Genomic DNA, 24,308 nt, shown 5'->3' with positions numbered 1-24,308 from the left:
TCCTACAGTGTGGAGTGTTGAATGTTCATCTGAAAAACAGAGAGGAGTAAAGGCCTGGGGAGAGTGAACATCCTCGCCCTCTGTCCATTCTCATCCATTGTGAAAGGGGGAGAGCATCCTCTCCATCCCTTTCCCACAGTAGGCCAGGCATCTCTAGCCTGTGAGGAGCTTCAGACTTCATGCACCCTTACTGCATGCTCCCACCCAAGCCGTTACCTCTTTCCCTCATTTGGTCTGTTGACCCCTCCAGATCTATAGGTCTCACATCTAATTATAGATGACTGTGCCCAATTATAATTTTGTAGCCTTCTGTAATAATCCTCTGCATACAGTAAAAGCATGTCAAGGACAGTAGGGAGGGCCAAAGACAAGAGGGAAGTTGACTGGCAAATCCCTAAGAATTCAGTGATAAGAACATAGAGAGAAGATTGGGTAACTAGCTACATCCAGGTGACCCCTAGACCAAGACCACAGTACCTGAAATTTACCTAAATTTCATCTGGAGGTGGAATTAGTGCAGAGGAGATGGTGACAGAGCATTCTAAAAGCCACTGTACTGGGGCCTATCTGGGAAGAGAAAGGACAAAGGAGGTGGCATTGGCTAGCAAGAGAGAGATGCTGTGATGGCATGGGCAGCAGGACCAATTGTGAAGAAAGGGTGGTGAGTCCCCAAAAGTCAGTTGTGAGAATGTGGAAGTAATCAGAAGCCTCAGGGTCTCTGACAAGAAGAAAGCATTCTGTGCCTGGAGGAGCTCTATTGAGCTCTATTGGGTGGAAGTGCTGGCTGAGCACACAAAGCAGAGATGCCAGGGAGCTTGATCGGCATGCTCAGCATTCTCACAGACTATGCTGGATAGGAGCAGATATGTGAGAGGAGACAGCAGGGAGCACAGCCCTTACCTCATGACAGGATGCGAGTCACAGCACCAAGAGACGTTGCCAAGCCTGGAGTTCCAGAAAGTGTCCTCAGTTCTTGTCTTCTTGCAAGAAAGAATTCAACCAAAAGACCAATTAGTAAATCTAGCAAAAAAATTTACTGCAGAAGTGACAGTATGCTTTAAGATAAGAGTGGGCTGACTTGGCTGGGAGCAGCCCCAATACATTCTGCATTTGATCTTTTCTCTCACTTTCTTTAGGTTCCTGCCTTTGTTCTTGCCCAGTTTGCAACCAGGCTTGGGACACCCTCCCTTACTTTTGATTAATGCACATGTGCAGAACCCAGTGATCACAACAAATTCTACCCAATGGTGGCATTGCTCATTACTGCCACTCAGCAAGGTGGTACAGCCATCACATTTGTATTCATTGTGTCCATGCAGCTCTTAAGAATTCCCCTTTTGCCTTTCCCCTTCTTTATCAGAATGTAGTTAACACATTCTGACAGTTCAACCATAGAAAGAGTGATTACTGATCATCTTAAGAGTCATTCTGGGGCATTCCTTCCCACATAGCTACCTTTCCTCCTGCCTGCTCATATCTGACTAACTGCCTACCCTAATAGTTGAACTGAAAGGCTCTTGTTCAATTGAAACTTGAAACACTGAAAGGGTCATGTCCCAGGGAGATGGGAACCCTGTGTAGTTTTACATGGAACTCTGGGTAGGAAGAACAGACTGGATTCTGTTTGCTCACATTTGCTATCTACCTATTCTTTATATCATTGCCATTTTAGCCATAAATCATTCAAGTCATGGTAAGATAGACATAAGTGAACTTCACTTTATGAATTCAAATATTGCTTTAAGTATTTAAACACTGCTGTATAATTGCACAGCAACGGGCACATTTTACAACAACTGATATTAAAATGTTATAAAAGGATATACTCATGTAAGAAAATCAAAAAACTTTAAACTGAAAAACAGAAAAAATATTTTTTAGTGTTACAGGTTCATATAAGTCATCAAAAGTATTTATCTTGGATTCCTTTACATAATCATCATCCATACGTGGTTAAGTGTTTGAATACCAATTGTTCACATATGATTAGAAGTGGGAAACTTGAGATGCTACAGAAAAATCTTTAAAAACATTATGAACCCAAACCAAACTAAAATCAATTACAAAGCAAGCCAAAGCATCTCAAAGTATACATTCAGTTGTTAGGCAATACCATTCCATTTCCAAAATCCAACTCAAATGCAATTTTTACAGAAATGTAGAATGTGCTGCTTTAGTTACATTTATTGAATAAAGCTAACAAATGAATATCTCTTGACAATGACAGCCCCCAAGGACTTAAAAAAAAAAAGCTGTTAAGTTTGTTTCCTCTCCTTAAAAACACAGGTAATTATTTAAAATGTGTAAGTCAATTAGACAACTCAATATTTTGCCAAAAAATACAAGAATTATGTCAGAAGTCTGAAAAAAAAAAAGATGCTACAGCTAACCTTTGACAAGTCGTTCTCCATTCTGTTATCTGAGGACAATAAGCTTGAGGTAGAAACCCTTAAGGTTTCTCTTGGAACATGTATTCTGTCGAGACCTAAATTTTCATTAAGATTTCCATTGCATGCTGACTCCAGGGCTGGCCTTGCAGTATGAGAAGTAAATAAAGATTTGTTCTGCTCTTTTTCTTGAAGAAGTCTGGTACTGACATCTGCTAGAATTTTTTTACGTCTGTGAAGACTGCAAAAGACAGATACTGAGTATTTTGTTTTTTAAAAAATTATGTCTAAATGACTTGCATTGTTTAAAAAGTAACCATGAGTCAATAAAAGATACCACAAACCATGTTTTAACTCTGAAAATGTATGAGGGCATGTGTACTGTTCACATTCTGACAGTTCAACCACAGAATGAGTGATTACTGAGCATCTTAAGAGTCATTATGGGGCATTCCTTCCACATAGCTACCTTTCCTCCTGCCTGCTCATATCTGACTAACTGCCTGCCCTAACAGTTGGATTGAAAGGTTCTTGTTTAATTGAACCTTGAAACATTGAAAGGGTCATGTCCCAGGAATAATTTTAAAATTGTTCTAAAGAAGTACATGTATTCCTAGAGGATTTCTAACAAACAAGTAATTCGAACAAAGTAGGGAGGAAAGAGCAAAAGCTAATAATGATGTATGGATTAACAGGTCATGTTTGTTGCCTTCTGAAATGGCTCTACTTAGAAGATTCTTCAGAATGCCACTAGAAATACTTGTGTTTAGGCCTGGCACAGTGGCTCACACCTGTAATCCCAGAACTTTGGGAGGCTGAGAAGGGAGAGTCACTTGAGGTCAGGAGTTCAAAACCAGCCTGGCCAACATAGTGAAATCCAGTCTCTACTAAAAATACAAAAAAAAATCAGCCAGACATGGTGGCAGACGCCTGTAATCCCAGCTACTCAGGAGGCTGAGGCAGGAGAATCACTTGAACCTGGGAGGCGGAGGTTGCGGTGAGCCAAGATTGTACCACTGCATTCCAGCCTGTGAGACAAGTGAAACTGTTTCAAAAAAATTTTTCTTAAGTAAATAAATACTTGTGTTTAAAGGGTAACTATATGAAAAGATAAACATACTAATTTGCTTGACTAGAATAACTATTTGACTGTATATATACTAAAACATCATGCAATACTCCTTAAATATATAGGAGTACTAAAATATACCCAAAAATATAAATCCAAAAAAATTTTACTCCAGTAAAATAAAGCTAGAAATACTGGTATTTAGTAAGCTAGTTACAGAGAAAAAAGATCTCTCAAAGACATTTTCAAGCATTTCTTTTCACCACCCTTGTACATTTCACCCATTATCTGAGAAAAATTAAGCATTTGGCACTGAGGAATCATTCAGAGTAACAACTCTCTGGGGAGGAGACAGCCAAGATCAAAGAGAACTCAATCATCTCCAAAGGCAATTTACTCCTAAAATTGTGACCAAAGCCTCAGAAGCAGGGCTTGCCCTTTTGGTCCATCTCCAAAAAGAGAAACACACAAAAAAAAGAAAACACACACACACACACACACAGGAGAGTAAGATGAATTGTCCTGAATTAACTCTTTTTTTTTTTTTTTTTGAGATGGAGTCTCACTCTGTCGCCCAGGCTGGAGTGCAGTGGTGCAATCTCTGCTCACTGCAATGTTCACTTCCCAGGTTCAAGTGATTTGCCTGCCTCAATCTCCTGAGTAGTTGGGATTATAGGAGCACGCCACCATGCCTGGCTAATTTTTGTATTTTTAGTAGAGACGAGGTTTCACCATGTTAGTCAGGCTGGTCTTGAACTCCTGACCTCAGGTGATCCACCTGTGGATTAACATTTCAAAGGTAAGTTCATTTACTAACATCATTTTTCAAAATTGTCTTATCTTAGCTTTCACTTCCACCTAATCTCATGAACCTGTCTCACTAAAAATTATGCTTTTGAGGCAAAGTAAACAGCTTCATTTATTTTCTATGATTCTGTGTTTTGACTTACTTTCTTAGTTCATCCGATATAGATTCTCTCAGTTTTAATTGTTTTAGATACAGTTTCTTATATGTTTCCAATTCTGTTGTATTGTAGTCTGTTTGTGAAGTTTTTGCCTTGTCGATTTCAAATTCCAGATCTTTAATTCTAAGTTCCATCTGACTTTTCATGGAAGCATTGTTTTCCTCTGTTAACCTCTGTAACTTTTCTTGAGATATTTTCTGTGTCTAAAACAAATTGAAAGGGTACATTTAAAAAATAATTATAACCTGAACAATTATTGTGTATTTGTTTTTTTGTTTGTTTGTTTGTTTGTTTTGGGTCAGTGATCTAGAGAGCATTTTTAAGTATGCAAAAAAAAGAAATTGAAGGTTAATATATTTATTATCAGTATCAGCTAAATTAATAATTTAATCTGAATTGTAATAAAATGAAATGCTTACAGTAGCACTCATGAATGTAACACTCCAAAGAATAATAAAATGAATTTAAATTCTGAAAAACTGAACAACATAACTTAAGAATAATTCAAGAGTAGATTCAGGGGAAGATAGCAGAAAGGAAGCTTCTCCAGAGTGTAGCTACCACTGAGTGAGACAGAACCAGAGCAATATCCACGTCTCTGAGAAAGGTACCAGTTTTGTTTTAAAGGGACTAGTTGAATAGCGGGATTAATCCCAAAAAAAGGCAGTGAAGGCAGCCCAAAGGCATCCAGCCGAGGCAAGGCAGGGCACTGCTGCACCTGGAAAGTGTATCAGGCAAGGAGGATGGGGGGGCATCGCCTCCTCAGTTCTCTGAATCAGATACAGAAATTCACTCCAAGACTTCGGTAGCACACAGACTAGGAAAACACTGCCTTGCTGAGAACCACCTGGAGTCACAGACCCGGGCGACAGCCCAGGCCCGCAGCCCTGGCCAGACTGGTGCCTTGTTAGCGCAGATGAGGGTGGAGATTTGGACTAATACTGAGAAAGCTCGCAAAAAGGAACTGCCTGTCCCACAGAAGGGAGAGTTGAAAGCAGGGAGAGGGATATGACCAGACAGCCCCTCTCCCACAAGATTCAGCCACTGGAGTCCCTCTCCCAGGAGAGTTTCACAGTTAACACATCCTCCACCCAGGAACAGCCGGATCGGCAGAGCAAAAGAGCTTGCCATTGGGAAGGCAGGGCTAACCCCAGCAGTATGGAAACCAGGCAAAGAATAAACTGCAGCCTGGGCTGAGACCAAGGCAGCCCAGAAGTGCCTCCACAGGCAGACAATGGACAGACTGTCTCAAGTGGCACACTGATACCTGCATTTAAAAAAAAAAAAAAGCCTCATACAGGAGAAATAAGCCCAACTTTAACAGAAAGGACATCGACTCAGAGAAGATGGGAAGAAACCAGCACAAAAAGGATGAAAACATCAAAGTCCAGAACACCTCTCAAACTTCTCTGAGCTAAAAGAACATATTTTAACCCAATGCAAAGAAACTAAGAACCTTGAAAAAAGATTAGATGAAATGCTAACTAGAATAACCAGCCTAGAGAAGAACATAAATGACTTGATGGAGCTGAAAAACATAGCACAAGAACTTCGTGAATCATACACAAGTTTCAATAGCCAAATCGATCAATCAGAAGAAAGGATATCAGAGATCAAAGATCAACTCAACGAAACAAAAAGAGAAGGCAAGAAAAGAGAAAAAAGAGTGAAAAGAAATGAACAAAGCCTCCAAGAAATACGGGATTATGTGAAAAGACCTAATCTACGCTTGATCGGTGTACGTGAAGAAGACAGGGAAAACGAATCTAAGCTGGAAAACACTATTCAAAATATTATCCGGGAGAACTTCCCCATCCTAATAAAGCAGGCCAACTTTCAAATACAGGAAATACAAAGAACACTACAGAGATACTTCTCAAAAAGAGCAACCCCAAGGCACGTAATCATCAGATTCACCAGGGTTGAAATGAAGGAAAAAATGCTAAGGGCAGCCAGAGAGAAAGTTCAGGTCACCCACAAAGGAAAGCCCATCAGACTCACAGCAGATCTCTTGGCAGAAACCCTACAAGCCAGAGTAGAGTGGGGACCAACATTCAATATCCTTAAAGAAAAGAACATTCAACCCAGAATCTCATATCCAGCCAAACTAAGCTTCATAAGTGAAGGAAAAATAAAATCCTTTATGGACAAGCAATTACTGAGAGATTTCATCGCCACCACGCCTGCCCTACAAGAGCTCCTGAAGGAAGCACTAAACACAGAAAAAAATATCCAGTACCAGCCACTGCAAAAACGAACTAAATGGTAAAGACCAACGACGCAATGAGAAAACTGTGTCGACCAATGGGCAAAACAAACAACCAGCAACAAAATGGCAGGATCAAATTCACACATAACAATATTAACTTTAAATGTAAATGGCCTAAATACCACAATCAAAAGACACAGACTGGTAAACTGGGTAAAAAGTCAAAACCCATCAGTATGCTGTATTCAGAAGACCCATCTCACATGCAAAGACATACATAGACTCAAAATAAAGGGATGGAAGAAGATCTACCAAGCAAATGGAGAGAAAAAAAAAGCAGGGGTTGCAATTTTAGTTTCAGATAAAATCAACTTTAAACCAACAAAGATCAGAAGACACAAAGGACACTACATGATGGTGAAAGGGTCAATACAACATGAAGAGCTAATGACCCTAAATACATATGTACCCAATACAGGAGTGCCCAGATACATAAAGCAAGTTCCAAATGACCTACAAAGAGACTTAGACTCCCGCACAATAATAGTGGGAGACTTTAATACTCCACTGTCAACATTAGACAGATTAACAAAACAGAAAATCAAAAAGGATATACAGGACTTGAACAAAGAACTGGAATAAGCTGGCCTAATAGACATCTACAGAACTCTCCACCCCACTGCCACAGAATATACATTCTTCTCAGCACCACATTGCACTTACTCTAAAATTTACCACATAATTGGAAGTAAATCACTCCTCAGCAAATGCAAAAAAACAGAAATCATAACAAACAGTCTCTCAGACCACAGTGCAACCAAATTAGATCTCAGGATTAAGAAACTAACTCAAAACTGCACAACTTCATGGAAACTGAACAAGTGGTTCCTGAATGTTGACTGGATAAACAGTGAAATAAAGGCAGAAATAAAGACATTCTAAACCACGAAAACAAGGACAGACATACCCAGAATCTCTGGGACACATTTAAAGCAGTGTCTAGAGGTAAACTTATAACAATAAATGCCCACATGAGAAACGAGGAAAGGTCTAAAATTGACACCTTATCGTCAAAATTGAAAGAGCTAGAGGAGCAAGATCAAAAAAACTCAAAAGCTAGAAGAAGACGAAAAATAACTAAGATCAGAGCAGAAATGAAGAAGATAGAGACACAAAAAAACTGTCAAAAAATCAATAAATTCAGAAGCTGATTTTTTGAAAAAAATCAACAAAAATAGACCGCTAGCCAGATTAATAAAAAAGAAAAAAGAGAAGAATCAAATAGATGCATTAAAAACAATAAAGGGGATATCACCACAGATTCCACAGAAACATAAACTACCATCAGAGATTACTACAAACAACCCTATGCATATAATCCAGTAAGCCTGGAAGAAATGGATAAATTCCTGGACACTTGCACCCTCTCAAGCCTAAACAAGGAAGAAGTCAAAACCCTGAATAGACCAACAACAAGGGCCGAAGTTGAGGCAGCAATTAAGAGCCTACCAACCAAAAAAAGCCCAGGTCCAGATGGGTTCACAGCTGAATTCTACCAGACATACAAAGAGGAGCTGGTACCACTCCTTCGGAAACTATTCCAAACAATCCAAAACAAAGGAGTCTTCCCCAAATCATTTTATGAGACCAACATCATCCTGATACCAAAACCCGGCAGAGACTCAACAAGAAAAGAAAACTTCAGGCCAATATCCATGATGAACATAGGTGCAAAAATCTTCAATAAAATACTGGCAAACCAATTGCAACAGCACATCAAAAAACTTATCCATCACAATCAAGTAGGCTTTCTTCCCAGGATGCAAGGCTGGTTCAACATATGCAAGTCTATAGACGAAATTCACCACATAAACAGAACCAAAGACAAAAACCACATGATTATCTCAATAGATGCAGAGAAGGCCTTTGACAAAATTCATCAGCCTTTTATGCTAAAAATTCTGAATACTAGCAATCAACAGAATGTATCTCTAAATAATAAAAGCTATTTATGATAAACCCACAGCCAATATCATACTGAATGGGCAAAAATTGGAAGCATTCCCTTTGAATTCTGCCACTAGACAAGGATGCCCTCTCTCACCACTCCTATTCAATATAGTATTGGAAGTTCTAGCCAGAGCAATCAGGCAAGAAAAAGAAATAAAGTGTATTCACTCAGGAAAGGAGGAAGTCAAATTGTCTCTATTTGCAGACAACATGATTGTATATTTAGAAGACCCCATCGTCTCAGCCCAAAATCTGCTGAAACTGATAAGCAACTTCAGCAAAGTCTCAGGACACAAAATCAATGTGCAGAAATCACAAGCATTCCTACACACCAATAACAGACTTAAAGAGAGCCAAATCAAGAATGAATTGCCATTCACAATTGCTACAAAGAAAATAAAATACCCAGGAATAAAACTATCAAAGAATGTAAAAGACCTCTTCAAGGAGAACTACAAACCACTGCTCAATGAAGTAAGAGAGGACACAAACGGATGGAGAAACATTCCATGCTCATGGTTAGGAAGAATCAATATCATGAGAATTGCCATATTGCCCAAAGTAATTTATAGATTCAATGCTATCCCCATCAAGCAACCAATGACCTTCTTCACAGAACTGGAAAACACCACCTTAAACTTCATATGGAACCAAAAGAGAGCCCACATAGCCAAGTCAATTCTAAGCAAAAGGAACAAAGCTGGAGGAATCATGCTACCTGATTTCAAACTATACTACAAGGCTACAGTAATCAAAACAGCATAGTACTGGTACCAAAACAGAAATACAGACTAATGGAACAGGACAGAGGCCTCCGAGGCAACGCCACACATCTACAACCATCTGATCTTTGACAAACCTGACAAAAACAAGCAATGGAGAAAGGATTCCCTGTTTAATAAATGGTGTTGGGAAAACTGGCTAGCCATGTGCAGAAAGCAGAAACTGGACCCCTTCCTGACACCTTACAGTAAAATTAACTCCAGATGGATTAAAGACTTAAACATAAGACCTAACATCATAAAAATCCTAGAAGAAAACCTAGGCAAAACCTTTCAGGACGTAAGCATAGGCAAGGACTTCATGTCTAAAACACCAAAAGCATTGGCGACAAAAGCCAAAATAGACAAATGGGACCTAATTAAACTCCACAGCTTCTGCACAGCAAAAGAAACAATCATTAGAGTGAATTGGCAACCAATAGAATGGGAAAAAATTTTTGCAATCTACCCATCTGAAAAAGGACTTATATCCAGAATCTACAAAGAACTAAAACAGATTTACAAGAAAAAAACAAACCCATTCAAAAGTAGGCAAAAGATATGAACAGACATTTTTCAAAAGAAGACATATATGAGGCCAAGAAACATATGAAAAAATGCTCATCATCACTGGTCATTAGAGAAATGCAAATCAAAACCACATTGAGATACCATCTCATGCCAGTTAGAATGGAAATCATTAAAAAATCTGGAAACAACAGATGATGGAGAGGATGTGGAGAAACAGGAACACTTTTACATTGTTGGTGGAAGTGTAAATTAGTTCAACCATTGTGGAAGACAGTGTGGCAATTCCTGAAGAACCTAGAAATAGAAATTCCATTTGACCCAGCAATCCCATTACTGGGTATATATCCAAAGGATTATAAATTGTTCTATTATAAAGACACATGCACACGTATGTTCACTGCAGCACTGTTTACAATAACCAAGACTTGGAACCAACCCAAATGCCCATCGATGATAGACTGGACAGGGAAAATGTGGCACATATACACCATGGGATACTATCCAGCCATAAAAAATGATGAGTTTGTGTCCTTTGTAGGGACATGGATGAACCTGGAAACCATCATTCTCAGCAAACTGGCACAAGAACAGAAAATCAAGCACCGCATGTTCTCACTCATAGGCGGGTGCTGAACAATGAGAACACTTGGACACAAAGAGGGGAGCTTCACACACTGGGGTCCATTAGGGAAGGCTACAGGAGGGATAGTGGGAGGGAGGGTTGTGGAAGGATGAGGTCCGGAAAAATGTCAGGTATAGGTGATGGGGGGATGGTGGCAACAAACCACCTTGCCATGAATGTACCTATGCAACAATCTTGCATGATCTGCACATGTACCCCAGAATCTAAAGTACAATAAATAAAAAATAAAAATAAAATTAAGAATAATTCAAGAGTATAGTATAATTTCTAAATCATATTTCTTTTTCTATTAGTCTTGTTTTACGTCCACTGGTCTTAGTAATCAAATGATTCACTAATGAGAATCATTATTATGGAAGATCAATTTAGTTACAATAATAATGGCAAGTAAAATATTTAAAGAGAGAAACAGATACCACTTTCCTTCTAGAAATCTACCAAATCACTATAGAAGAAGTAGCAAAAACACATACTATATATATATCCAAAATAGAATTTGCAGTGAAATGAATGAAGGCACATTACAGAAAAATAAACTAACCTGTATAAATTGACTGATTTTTTCTAATTGTTATGCTATCTCCTGACTTGCTCTTTCTTCATCCTCCTGTTTACAGTGTTTCAATGGACTGTGTTCTAACATATTCATTTCCATGTAACTTTTGAGGTTTACTACTTCTTCTTTCAACTTCTCCTCATCCTTCTGCAGTGTTTCATGTTTCTTTTGCATTGTTTTTAGAGATAATAATGCCTGTTGAAGAACTTTAATCTCTTCATCCACATGTAGACCTTCTGAAGATGCAGTTTCCATTGCTTCTATAAGATCAGCCTGTGTAAGTAAAATAATGTGGTTTGGTAATGAAGAAAGAAGACTTAGAATAGTCTAACATAAAATGAATAATTTTTAAAATAAATTCAGTTGCAATAAAATGTTACCTATAGCATAGTAGATTCTTAAAATACAGATCCTTGAATTCCTTAGAAAATCAAAAAAAAATTTAAAACCACCAGGAATCACAAAAATATGTTTTACTCACATCATCTTCGCCACACAAGATTTTTACGTGATAGTAGACTTTCATTTTCCTAATTGTTTAATGTATTTCCTCTTTAAAATGGCTCTAAGTCACTTTTTGTTTTTGAGATGGAGTTTTGCTCTGTTGCCCAGACTGAAGTACAGTGGCATGGTCTCGGCTCACTGCATCCTCCACCTCCCAGGGTCAAGAGATTCTCCTGCCTTAGCCTCCCAAGTAGCTGAGATTACAGGCATCTGCCACTGTGTCCAGCTAATTTTTTGTGTTTTTAGTAGAGATGGGATTTCACAGATGGGTTTTGTATTTTTAGTAGAGATGTTGACCAGGCTGGTCTTGAACTCCTGACCTCATGATCCACCCGCCTTGGCCTCCCAAAGTGTTGGGATTACAGGTGTGAGCCACCGCATCTGGTCTAAGTCACTTCTTAGTACAAAGGCTCTTGCCTCTTCACATCCTTTGTCATTCCCCACATTTTCTAAAGGAGTGTTAGGGATGCCATTTTAAATTATTCAGACCTAAGCCAATAAATCACTCCCAGAAGAAGACTTGAAAATAAGACTCTAATTAATGAATCTTTATTATTAAAAACTCCAACAAATTAGGAATACAAGGAACATATTTCAACACAACAAAGGCCATATATGGCAAAACCACAGCTAACATTACACCGAATGAGGAAAAGCTGAAAGTCTTTCCTCTAAGAACTGGCATAAGGCAAGGACACTCACATTCAGCACTTGTATTCAACCTAGCATTAGAAGTCTTACCCAGAGCAACTGGGTGAGAAAAAAAATGAAGGGCCTCTAAATTGGGAAAGAAGAAGTCAAATTGTCTCTCTTTGCACAAGACCTGATCCTATATATAGAAAAACCTAAACTGCTCAAAGAAACTCTCAGAACATTTCATCAAATTGCTACAGAATACACATTCTTCTCATGGGCACATAGAACATTCTCCAGGATAGACCATATATTAGGCCAGAAAACAAGTCTTAGCAAATTTTAAAAACTTGAAATCATATCAAGCATCTTCTCAAACTGCAATGGAATAAAACTAGAAATTAATACCAATGACAACAGCTAAAAAATAATAAAATACTACTCAGGAACAAGTTTAACCAAGAGGTGATACAGCTTCCGTGTAAGAAAAACTACGAAACACTGATTAAAGAAATGGTGGAGGACAAAAACAAATGGAAATATATCCCATGCTCATGAATTTAAAGAATTAATATTGTTAAAATACTACCTGAAGGAATTGACAGGTTATATATGATGCCTATTAAAATATGTATTAGTCCATTTTCACACTGCTATAAATATACTACCCAAGACTGAGTAAAATGTATGAAAAAAGAGGTTTAATTGACTCACAGTTCTGCATAGCTGGGGAGGCCTCAGGAAACACAATCGCAGCAGAAGGGGAAGCAGGCACATCTTACTTATATGGGTGGCAGGAGAGAGAGGAGAAAGTGAAGGGAGAAGAGACCCTTATAAAACCAACAGATCATGTGAGAACTCACTCACTCACTCTCATGAGAACAGCATGGGGGAAACTGCCCCCATGATCCAATCAAGTCCCTCCCTTAACATGTGGGGATTATAGGTCTCTCCTTCTACACATGGGGATTATAATTTAAGATGAGGTTTGGGTTGGGAAAGAGAGCCAAACTGTATCAAAATATAAATTACGTTTTTAGCTGGGGGACAAGACGGTCAACCAGATGCAGCCGGGAAACAGCTCTTCCACAGACAGAAAACAAAATATTGAGCAAACCATCACACTTTGAACAGAACTTTGAGGGAAAAAAGCACTCAAAATAAATGGAGAGGCAATGCAGACACTGAGTTTGAAGAGGAAGGAATCTAGGAAGCCAGATGGAGTCACCAGTCACCAGGACCAGCTCTTGGTCCAGAATTGGATCTAAGGAAGGAGAGAGTGAAGAAACTATAGGTCACACACTCCTCCCATGGACCTCTGAGATTCCAGCTACAAGAGATCCCATAACACACACAGACATTTGAATTGGCAGGAGGAACTGCCAAGAGCATAGGGAGAGGCAGAGCTTGAACATGTATGGAGCCCAAAAGGCTTCATGCATGAGGCAGCTGCAGGAAAATATGACAATAGGTACCCATCCCCCAAGGCTCACCATCTTTCTGAGTCACTCTACTGCCTGCTGACAGCCAGACCAGGAGACAGCAGGCTGCCTTTCCAGAGGGCCTGAAGTGCATCTGATGTGCACACCCCCTTGTGTGCCGCTCCCTTCCCCAGTTCCTGCCTGGTTGCTCTCTCAAGGGTGTACACATAGCACAGCCTCAACTGCCCCACCTGAGTGTTTTTCAAGCAGCCTGAGAGCAGTTTGCCTGCTCCAGAACAGCCAGAGCTTGACCCTGAGGTACCAGAGAATATAAATACAAGACCCATCCCAACTTCCCAGGGTTTGAGTGCACAGTTAAGGGGTATTGAGTTGGTATCTGTGGCCTGAGCTCAAGTCGAGGTGGTGCTCCCCACTCTCAGAACACTGAGAAGAATGAGGCACAGGTTCATGTGCCGGCACGGGAACTGGATGTGTCTCCTTCTGCCAGACTGGTCTTGGAAAACCATAGCCTGTTGGCTGGCCACAGCCTCCATCCAAGAAAAACCTGTGGCCTGGAACATGTAAGCCCAAAGATTTGGGTGCAGAAGGCTTGGGACAAAACTAGCTGGTCAGGCCTTATCTAAAAGCACATATCACAGAAAACCTGGTCAGGTGAACATGAGGCTGAATGGTCCTCAAAGCCAACTGCTGAGCAAAAAAACTCCAGACTGTGGGCACCATGCCAGCTGCACACCCATGGCACCACCCACCCTGCCCAGGGAACCTTCACCCTTGACCCACAGCATCCACAAATACCTGCAGACATACCCCACATCCCAGTCAGACCCTTCCAAGCACAGGGAATCAGCAGGTCCCTGGATATTTATAGGAATAACCTTTGGCTCAGACTGCCCCTAAAGCAAGCTTGTCCTGGGCCCATGAGTTGCATGTGGCCCAGGAAGACTTTGAATGTGGCCCAACACATATTTGTAAACTTTCTTAAAACATTCTGAGATTTTTTTTGCAATTTTTTTTTAGCTAATCAGCTACCATTAGTGTTAATATGTTCTATGTGTGGCCCAAGATAATTCTTCTTCTTCCCATGTGGTCCTGAGAAGCCATAAGATTGGACATCCCTGACCTTAAAGATGGGGGCGTGCAACTGTCCAGGGACTTCTTTGGAGCTAAGAAAATGGGGGTAGAGCACCATTGATTGAAGGAAATTCTCTGAAGACTTGGGGAAAAAACTTTGTGAGAAAGGTATTTCTTGCCTCCTTGCCAACTGTTCCCCCTCCTCAGAGCACTGCTGCAAACACACTGATACACAAAGGAGTCCTGAGTAAGGAGCCTATCTACCAGCCCTTACTCCAGAGCAACATCTGTGGGATTGAAGTCAGAATTACACCACCAAACAAAAATAAATTCCCTCAACACACTTAGCCTGTGAAAACCAATGCAGAAACTAGCCACAATTAAGAAATCCGTAGAGGCCAGGTGTTGGGGGTGGCTCAAGCCTGTAATCTCAGCATTTTGGGAGGCCAAGACAGGTGGATCACCTGAGGTCAGGAGTTCGAGACTGGCCTGGCCAACATGGTGATACCCCATCTCTACTAATACACAAAATTAGCCAGGTGTAGTGGAAGGTGCCTGTAATCCCAGCTACTTGGGAGGCTGAGGCAGGAGAATCACTTGAACCTAGGAGGTGGAGGTTATAGTAAGCCAAGATCAAACCATTGCACTCCAGCTTAGGCGACAAGAACAAAACTTTATCTCAAAGAAAAGAAATTCATTAACAGCCTTGGCCTTCTGAAAGAACCCAGAGATTAAACCAATGAACTGTATACAACATACACAACAGTCAAACACTCAAGGGAAGAAAAAGAATATAAAAACAAAAATTCATATCCAAATGACAGCAATTTCAAAAAGATAAATAAACACCAGCCCTCTCAGATGAGAAAGCATCTGTGAAAGAAGCCCAACAATTCAAAAAGTCAGTGTTTTCTAACCTTCATAGGATCACATTAGCTCCTCAGCAATGGATTCTAACCAGATGGAAATGCTGAAATGACAGTCATAGAATCCAGAATCTGGATGGCAAGGAAGCACAATGAGATCCAAGGGAAAGCTGAAACCTAACCAAGAAAGCCAGTAAAAGAATTCAAGAGTTGAAAGATAACATCGCCATTTTAAGAAAGAAGAAAACTGAGCTTCTTGGATTGACCAACTCACTATAGGGATTTCAAAATACAATTGGAAGCCTCAACAGCAGACTAGACCAAGCAGAGGGAAAAATTATAGGGCTTGAAATCTGGACCTTTGAATCAACCCAGTCAGATGAAAATAATAGACTATGACTCATTGGCATTGTGGAGAAAGAGTAAGAAATTTGGAAAACATATTTTAGAATATAGTCCACAAAATCTTCCCCAAACTCATTTGAGAAGTTGACATGCAAATTCAAGAAATTCAGAGATAAGATACTATACAAGATAGTCATTCCAAAGATATATAGTGAAAGGATCCAAAAGTCAACATTAAAGTCTTATGGCTGCTAGAGAAAAGGGTCAGATCACATACAAAAGGAACCCCATCAAGCTAACAGCAGACTTGTCAGCAATACAAGCCAGAAGAGTGTTGGCCTACTTTTAGCATCCTTAAAGAAATTCAAACCCCAAATTTTATATCCTGTCAAACTAAGCTTCATAAGTGAAGGAGAAAAAATTTTTTCCAGACAAACAAATGCTAAGGGAATTTAATACCATTAGACCAGCCCTCCAAGAGATCTTTAAGGGAGTTCTACACATGGAAATGAAAGACCAAGAAACCACAGAAACACACATAAGTACACAGCTCACAGACCTTATGAAGCTACAAAGCAACCAGATAACAATATCCTGGCAGAATAAAAATCTGACACATAATTATTAGCCTTGGATAAAATAATCTAAATATCCCACTCAGAAGGCACAGACTGGCAAGTTGGATTAAAGAAAATCAAGAACCAACCATCTGCTGTCTTCAAAAGGCCCATCTCACATACAATTACATCAACAGGCTCAAAGTAAAGGCATAAACTAAGATCTAGCATGCAAATGGAAAACAAAAAAAGCAGGGGTCACTTTTTTTACATCAGATTAAACAGACTTTAAACCAACAACAGTTTTTAAAAAGGACAAAGAAGAAGATGATAAAGAATGATACACAATAATAAAAGAACTCAATTCAACAAAAAGGCATAAATGTTTTTAATTATAGGCACCCAAACTTGTAGCATCAAATTTCTAAAACAAGTACTTCTAGATCTGTGATAATACTTAGATGGCCGGGCATGGTGGCTCATGCCTGTAATTGTAAAACTTTGGGAGGCCACGGCAAATAGATCATGAGATCAGGAGTTCAAGACATGCTCGACCAACATGGTGAAACCCCGTCTCCACTAAAAATACAAAAATCAGCCTGGTGTGGTGGTGCACACCAGTAATCCCTGCTACTCAGGAGGCTGAGGCAGGAGAATTATTTGAACCCAGGAGGCAGAGGTTGCAGTGAGCTGAGATTGCACTACTACACTGCAGCCTGGGAGACAGAGCAAGACCCTATCTCAAAAAAAAAAAAAAAAGACTTAGATAGCCACACAATAATATAGACTTCAACACCTCATTGGCAGCATTAGACAAATTGCTGACACAGAAAAGTAACAAAGACATTCTAGAATTAAATTTGACATTTCACCTGTTGAACTTAATTGACCCTTACAGAATTCTCCTCCCAACAACCACAGACCGTACTTTCTTCTCATCTGCATAGGAAACACACGCTGAGATAGACCACATGCTGAGCCATAAAGTAAGTCTCGATACATTAAAAAAAAAAAAAAAAACTGGGACAGGCCCAGTGGCTCACACCTGTAATCCCAGCCCTTTGGGAGGCCGAGTCAGGCAGATCACTTGAGGTCGGGAGTTCAAGACCAGTCTGGCCAACATGAGAAACCCTGTCTCAATAAATAAATAAATAAATAACTGAAAGCATACAAAGCCTAATCTTAAACCCTAGTGGAATAAAAATCAAAATCCATAACAAGAATTTCTCTCAATGTCACATAATTATATGAAAATTAAACAATTTGCTCCTGAATTACTTTTGGGTAAACAACAAAATTAAGACAAATATTTAAAAATCTTGAAAATAAATAAAAACAGAGACAGAACATACCAAAATCTCTGGGATACGCAAAAGCAATATGAAGAAAAAATTGCATACCATTAAATGCAGACATCAAGAAGTTAGGTCTCAAGTTAAGAACTTAAAATCACACCTACCAGAACTAGCAAAACAAGAACCAAATAACCTCAAAGCTGGCAGAAGAAAATAAATAACTAAAACTAGTTTCCCAAGCAAGATGGCCGAATAGGAACAGCTCCAGTCTGCAGCTCCCAGCAAGATCAACACAGAAGGGAGGTAATTTCTGCATTTGCAACTGAGGTACCCAGCACATCTCACTGGCATGGGTTAGACAATAGATGCAGCCCACAGAGGCCAAGCCAAAGCAGGGTGGGGAGTCACCTCACCCAGGAAGTGCAAGGGGTCAGGGAAATCCCTCCCCTAACCAAGGGAAGCCATGAGGGACTGTGATGTGAGGAATGGTGCACTACAGCCAGATACTATGCTTTTCCCAGGGGCTTTGTGACCCACAGAACAAGAGATTACCTCTGGTGCCTATGCCACCAGGGCCCTGGGTTTCAAGCACAATACTTGGAAGTCATTTGGGCAGACATTTGAGCTAGCTGCAGGAGTATTTTTTTCATACCCCAGTGGCACCTGAAATGCCAGTGAGATACAACCCTTCACTCCCCTGGACTCCCATTCACAACTGCTACAGAATACAACTTACAAGGGATGTGGAGAACCTTTTCAAGGAGAACTACAAACCACTGCTCAAGGAAATAAGAAAGGACACAAACAAATGGAAAAACATTCTATACTCATGACTAGGAAGAATCAATATTGTGAAATGGCCATACTGCTCAAAGTAACTTTTAGATTCAATGCTATGCCCCCATCAAGCTACCATTGACTTTCTTCACAGAATTAGAAAAAACTATTTTAAATTTCATATGGAACCAAAAAAGAGCCCATATAAGCAAGACAATCTTAAGCAAAAAGAGCAAAGCTTGAGGCATCACACTACCTGACTTCAAACTATACTACAATGCTACAGTAACCAAAACAACATGGCACTGGTACCAAAACGGATATATAAACCAATGGAAAGAACAGAGGTCTCAGAAATAACACTACTTATCTATAACCATCTGATCTTTGACAAACCTGACAAAAACAAGCAATGGAGAAATAATTCTTTATTTAATAAATGGTGTTGCAAAAACTGGCTAGCCATATGCAGAAAACTAAAACTGGACCCTTTCCTTACAACTTATACAAAAATTAACTCCAGATGGATTACAGACTTAAACATAAAACATAAAACCATGAAAACCCCAGAAGAAAACCTAGGCAATACCATTCAGGACATAGGCATGGGCAAAGACTTCATGATTAAAACACCAAAAGCAATGGCAACAAAAGCCAAAATTGACAAATGGGACCTACTTAAACTAAAGAGCTTCTGCACAGCAAAAGAAACTATCATCAGAATGAACAGGCAACCTACAGAATGGAAGAAAATTTTTGCAATCTATCTATCTGACAAAGGGCTAATATCCAGAATCTACAAAGAACTTAAACAAATCTACAAGAAAAAAACAAACACCCCATCAAAAAGTGGGCACAGGATATGAACAGACACTTCTCAGAAGAAATTTATGCAGCCAACAAACATGAAAAAAGCTCATCATCACTGCTCATTAGAGAAATGTAAATCAAAACCACAATGCGATACCATCTCACACCAGTTAGAATGACAATCATTAAAAAGTCAGGAAACAACAGATGCTTGAGAGGATGTGGAGAACCGAAACACTTTTATACTATTGGTGGGAGTGTAAATTAGTTCAACTATTGTGGAAGACAGTGTGGCAATTCCTCAAGGATCTAGAACTAGAAATACATTTGACCCAGCAATCCCATAACTGTGTATATACCCAAAGGATTATAAATCATTCTACTATAAAGACATGCACAGATATGTTTATTGCAGCACTGTTCACAATAGCAAACACTTGGAACCAACCCAAATGTCCATCAATGATAGACTGGATAAAGAAAATGTGGCACATGTACACCATGGAATACTATGCAGCCATAAAAAGGATGAATTCATGTCACCTGGATGAAGCTAGAAACCATCATTCTTAGCAAACTAACACAAGAACAGGAAACCAAACACCACGTGTTCTCACTCGTAAGTGGGAGTTGAACAATGAGAACAAGTGGACACAAGAAGGGGAACATCACACACCAGGGCCTGTTGGGAGTTGGGGGTTGGGGGAGGGATGGCATTAGGAGAAATACCTAATGTAGATGACAGGTTGATGGGTGCAGCAAACCACCATGGCACGTGTATACCTATGTAACAAACCAGCATATTCTGCACATGTACCTCAATTTAAAAAATTAAATTTAAAAATAACAACAATAAAAATAAAATAAACCAATTTCCCATGTGAGGGACCCCCAGTCAGGTCAGGCAACTAGGCCTTAGGCCATCTTCCAGGTAAAAGAAGTATCACATGAAAGGCATACTGTAAACACCCACATCCATCTCCCCTTCATATCCTGTTGGGGTAGAGTTGCTAGGTAAACTGGTACTGGAACCCCCGTTTAGCTGGGGGCTCTCAAAATAAGGTACCAAGTTCAGGCATGATGGTCTACACCTGTAATCTCAACACTTTGGGAAGCTGAGGAAGGAGAATTGCTTTAGACCAAAAGTTGAAACAAACTTGTGCAACATAGCAAGACCTAGTCTCCATAAAAACTAAAATAAAATAGCCAGGCATGGTGGCATGTACCTGTAGTCCTAGCTACTTGGGAGATTGAGGCAGGAGGATCACTTGAGCTCATAAGTTTGAGGCTGCAGTGAGCCATGACTGCACCACAGAACTCCAACCTGGATAACAGAATGAGACCCTGTCTCTAAACAAATAGTTTTAATTTTTTTAAAAAAAATATGAGCATAAATCCATACTTTTAAAAATATAGATACAGATATATGGATACAGAAATACAGATATGTATGTCTACATAGATTAGTACATATACACAGATATGTCTTTGCTGAGAGGAGCTGACACCCAGAAGACCTGGCACCCAGATCTTGGTTTCTAAATACCATTCTCTAGTAAAAGGATTCAGGGCTTTTAGAGAAGTGATCGACTCCAGGGTTGGGGACAGCAACAAACAAAATACACAGTAAGAATGTAACCAAAAAATAAACAAACAAATAACTAAAACCAGAGCAAAACTGAATAAATCTGAGACATGAACATCCTTACAAATAATCAACAAAACCAAAAGTTAGTTCTTTGAAGAATAAACAAGATCGATAGATAGATAGCTACATTAAGAAAGAAAAAATAGAGAAGATCCAAATAAGTACAATCATAAATGACAAAGATGGCATTACAATGGATCCCACAGAAATATAAAATATTATCAGAGACTATTATGAACACCTCTATGCACAGAAACTAGGAAATCAAGAGAAAATGGATAAATTCCTAAAAATACAAAACCTCCCAAGATTGAACCAAGAAGAAATTAAAATCCTGAACAGACAATAACAAGTTCTGAAATTGTATCAGTAATTTAGAAACCTAGTAACCAAAGAAAAAGCCCTGGACCCAATGAATTCAGAGCCAAATTCTACCAGACATACAAAGAAGATCTGTTACAACCAACAGAGTGAAGAGACAACATGAAGAACAGAAGAAAATATTTGCAATCTATCCATCTGGAAAGTGTCTAATAATCAGAGTATTCAAGGAACTCAGACAACTCAACAGCAAAAACAAAGTTAATAATCTGATTAAAAACCATGCAAAAGATCTGAATAGACATTTCTCAAAAGAATATGTATGAATGGCCAACAAATATAGGAAAAAACATCAGTAATCATCAGGAAAATGAAATAAACCTGCAATGAGATATCTCACTACAGTCAGAATGGCTACTATCAAAAAGACAGAAAGTAAAAAATGCTGGTGAGGTTGCAGAAAAAAAGGAAACTCTTATGCACTGATGAAGGCAATGTAAATTAGTATAGCCATTAAGGAAAACAGTGTGAAGGTTTCTTAAAAACTAAAAATAGAACTATCATATAATCCAGCAATCCCACTACTATTTATCAAAAAGAAAGAAAATAAACATATCAAAGAAATACCAGCACTGCTATTTTGATTATATCACTACTTATAATTATTAAGATATGGAATTTACCTAAATGGTTATCAACAGATGAATGCCTAAAGAAAATGCAGTATCTGTACACAGTGGAATACCATTCAGCCATAAAATAGAATAAAATTATAACATTCTCAGCAACATAGATGACCTTGGAGGACACTATGTCAAGTAAAATAAGTCAAGCACAGAAGAACAAATACTGTACGTTCTCACTCGTGGGAGCTAAAATTTTTAAAAATCGAACTCATGGAAGTAGAGAATAGAATTGTGGATATTAGAGGCTGGGAAATGAGGGAAGTCGGGGATGGGGTGAGGTTGGTTAATGGATACAAATTATCACTCGATAGAATGAACGTTATTGTTCTGTGGCATTGTAGGGTGAATATGATTAACTATGATTTATTGCATTATTTTTAAAAGCAAGAAGCAAGGATTCTAAATGTTCACAGAAAAAGAATGGTAAATGGTTGAGGTGCTGGATATAATAATTAGTCTGATTTTATGATTATACATTGTTTATATGTATCAAAATATTGTGTATCCTATAAACATGTACAAATATACATGACCACAGAATATAAAAGAAAGCCAGGCATGGAGTAAACATGCCTGTAGTCACAGCAACTTGGGAGGCTGAAGTGGGAGGATCCCTTGAGCCCAGGAGTCGAAGGCCAGCCTGGGTAACATAGTGAGACCCCATCTCTAATATAGATAAATAGGTAAATAATAAAAATAGAAGAAAAAATTATCCTATAGAGAAGTAGACTGTGGACCAATCCTAGTGACTTGCCTCTAATGAAGAAATGTGGCAAAAGTGATATCATGTGGCTTCCAACATTAAGTTAGAAAAGGCCCTCTACCTCATACTGCTTGTCCTTCAAACTTAGCCCCCATGTTGTGAGAAAGCTCAGGCCACAAAGAGAACCTAGAAGTTCCAGTGTAGGTATTTGGGCTGCCTGCCCCAAGTAAAGTTTCAGTCAGTGCCATCATCAACAACCAGACTGTTAGGGAACAAGTCTTCAGATGACTCCAGTCCTCCCACCTCTGATTCATCCCATGTGAAGCTCAGGAGAACAAAAAAAAAGCTGTACTGGCCAAGCTTTTCCCAAGCCACAGATTGCTGAACTAAATAGATGTTTTCAGCGACTCAACTTTGGGTAATTTGTTAGGGAAAAATAAACAGAAAATTTGATTTAAACAAAGAGACAGCAAGAAACAATAACTTAAACAATAGAAATTAATGTCCTTTAAAGTAGGAATTAATAAATGCTAAGTTTAATTTATTAACAACAAACAATGCTAATGAGAAGCAGCAGCCAGGAGAAAGGCATATTAACTATTGAGGAAAAGGTTTTTCTAAAGTTTTCTTCAGTTACACATTCTGATAACTAAGCAAATGAGCCTTTTTAGAATTTGTTCAAGTTATAGAGTAAAGATGGTGAGGATGAAAGGAAATATGTAATTTGAAGTTGTGTAAGGAAAAAATCTCAGGCCCCCAAAATCACTAAGGAAAACTCAAGCTGGAAATTGCTTAGGGCAAACTGCCTCCCATTCTATTCAAAGTCACCTCTCTGCTCACTGAGATAGATGCACATCTGACTTGCTGCCTTTGGAAAGGCTAATCAGAAACTCAAAAGAATGTAACCCTTTGTGGATAACCTATCTGTGACCTGGAAGCTTCCTTACCACTTCAAGTCTTCCTGCCTTTGCTTCAGGTTTTCCCATCTTTCCAGACAAAACCAGTGTACTTCTTACATACATTGATTGATGTCTCATGTCTTCCTAAAACGTATAAAACTAAGCTGTGCCCTGACCACCCTGGGAACATGTCATCAGGACTTCCTGAGACTGTGTCATGGGTGTGTCCTCAAACCTTGGCAAAATAAACTTTTTAAATTAACTGAGACCTGTCTCAAATCTTGTGAGTTCACAAAGTATAAAAGATGAAAAAACTAGAATCAAGTTGGCATCATCCCTGGGATGCTAGGCTGGTTCAACATACGAAAATCAATAAACATAATTAATCACATAAACAAACCAATGACAAAAAACACATGATTATCTCAATAGATGCAGGAAAGGACTTCAACAAAATTCAACAGCCCTTCATGCTACAAACTGTCAATAAACTAGGTATTGATGGAATGTATCTCAAAATAATAAGAGCTATTTATGGCAAACCCATAGCCAGTATCATACTGAATGGGCAAAAACTGGAAGCATTCCCTTTGAAAACTGGTATGAGACAAAAATGCCCT

The 24,308-nt window shown here is 39.1% G+C and overlaps 1 protein-coding gene across 2 annotated transcripts in view; it reads right to left on the bottom strand.

Moving 5' to 3' along the window:
- Positions 1-4,537: 4,537 nt before the first annotated feature.
- LOC105730799 (putative coiled-coil domain-containing protein 144C) overlaps positions 4,538-24,308 on the bottom strand; it is a 52,079-nt gene continuing 32,308 nt past the window's right edge. For both annotated transcript variants that reach the window (XM_064382939.1, XM_012472232.2), the window contains 2 exons: positions 11,117-11,404; positions 4,538-4,624 (listed from right to left, as the gene is read on the bottom strand). In XM_064382939.1, the coding sequence (XP_064239009.1) occupies positions 11,147-11,404 (258 nt within the window). In that variant the 3' untranslated portion in view covers positions 4,538-4,624; positions 11,117-11,146. The remainder of the gene's footprint in view (positions 4,625-11,116; positions 11,405-24,308) is intronic.

The sequence above is a fragment of the Aotus nancymaae genome, unplaced genomic scaffold (genome assembly GCF_030222135.1).
Source record: "Aotus nancymaae isolate 86718 unplaced genomic scaffold, 86718_ANA_hifiasm-v0.15.2.pri h1tg000030l, whole genome shotgun sequence".
Classification (NCBI taxonomy): Eukaryota; Metazoa; Chordata; class Mammalia; order Primates; family Aotidae; genus Aotus; species Aotus nancymaae.
This window is presented reverse-complemented; position numbering and strand designations above follow the sequence as displayed.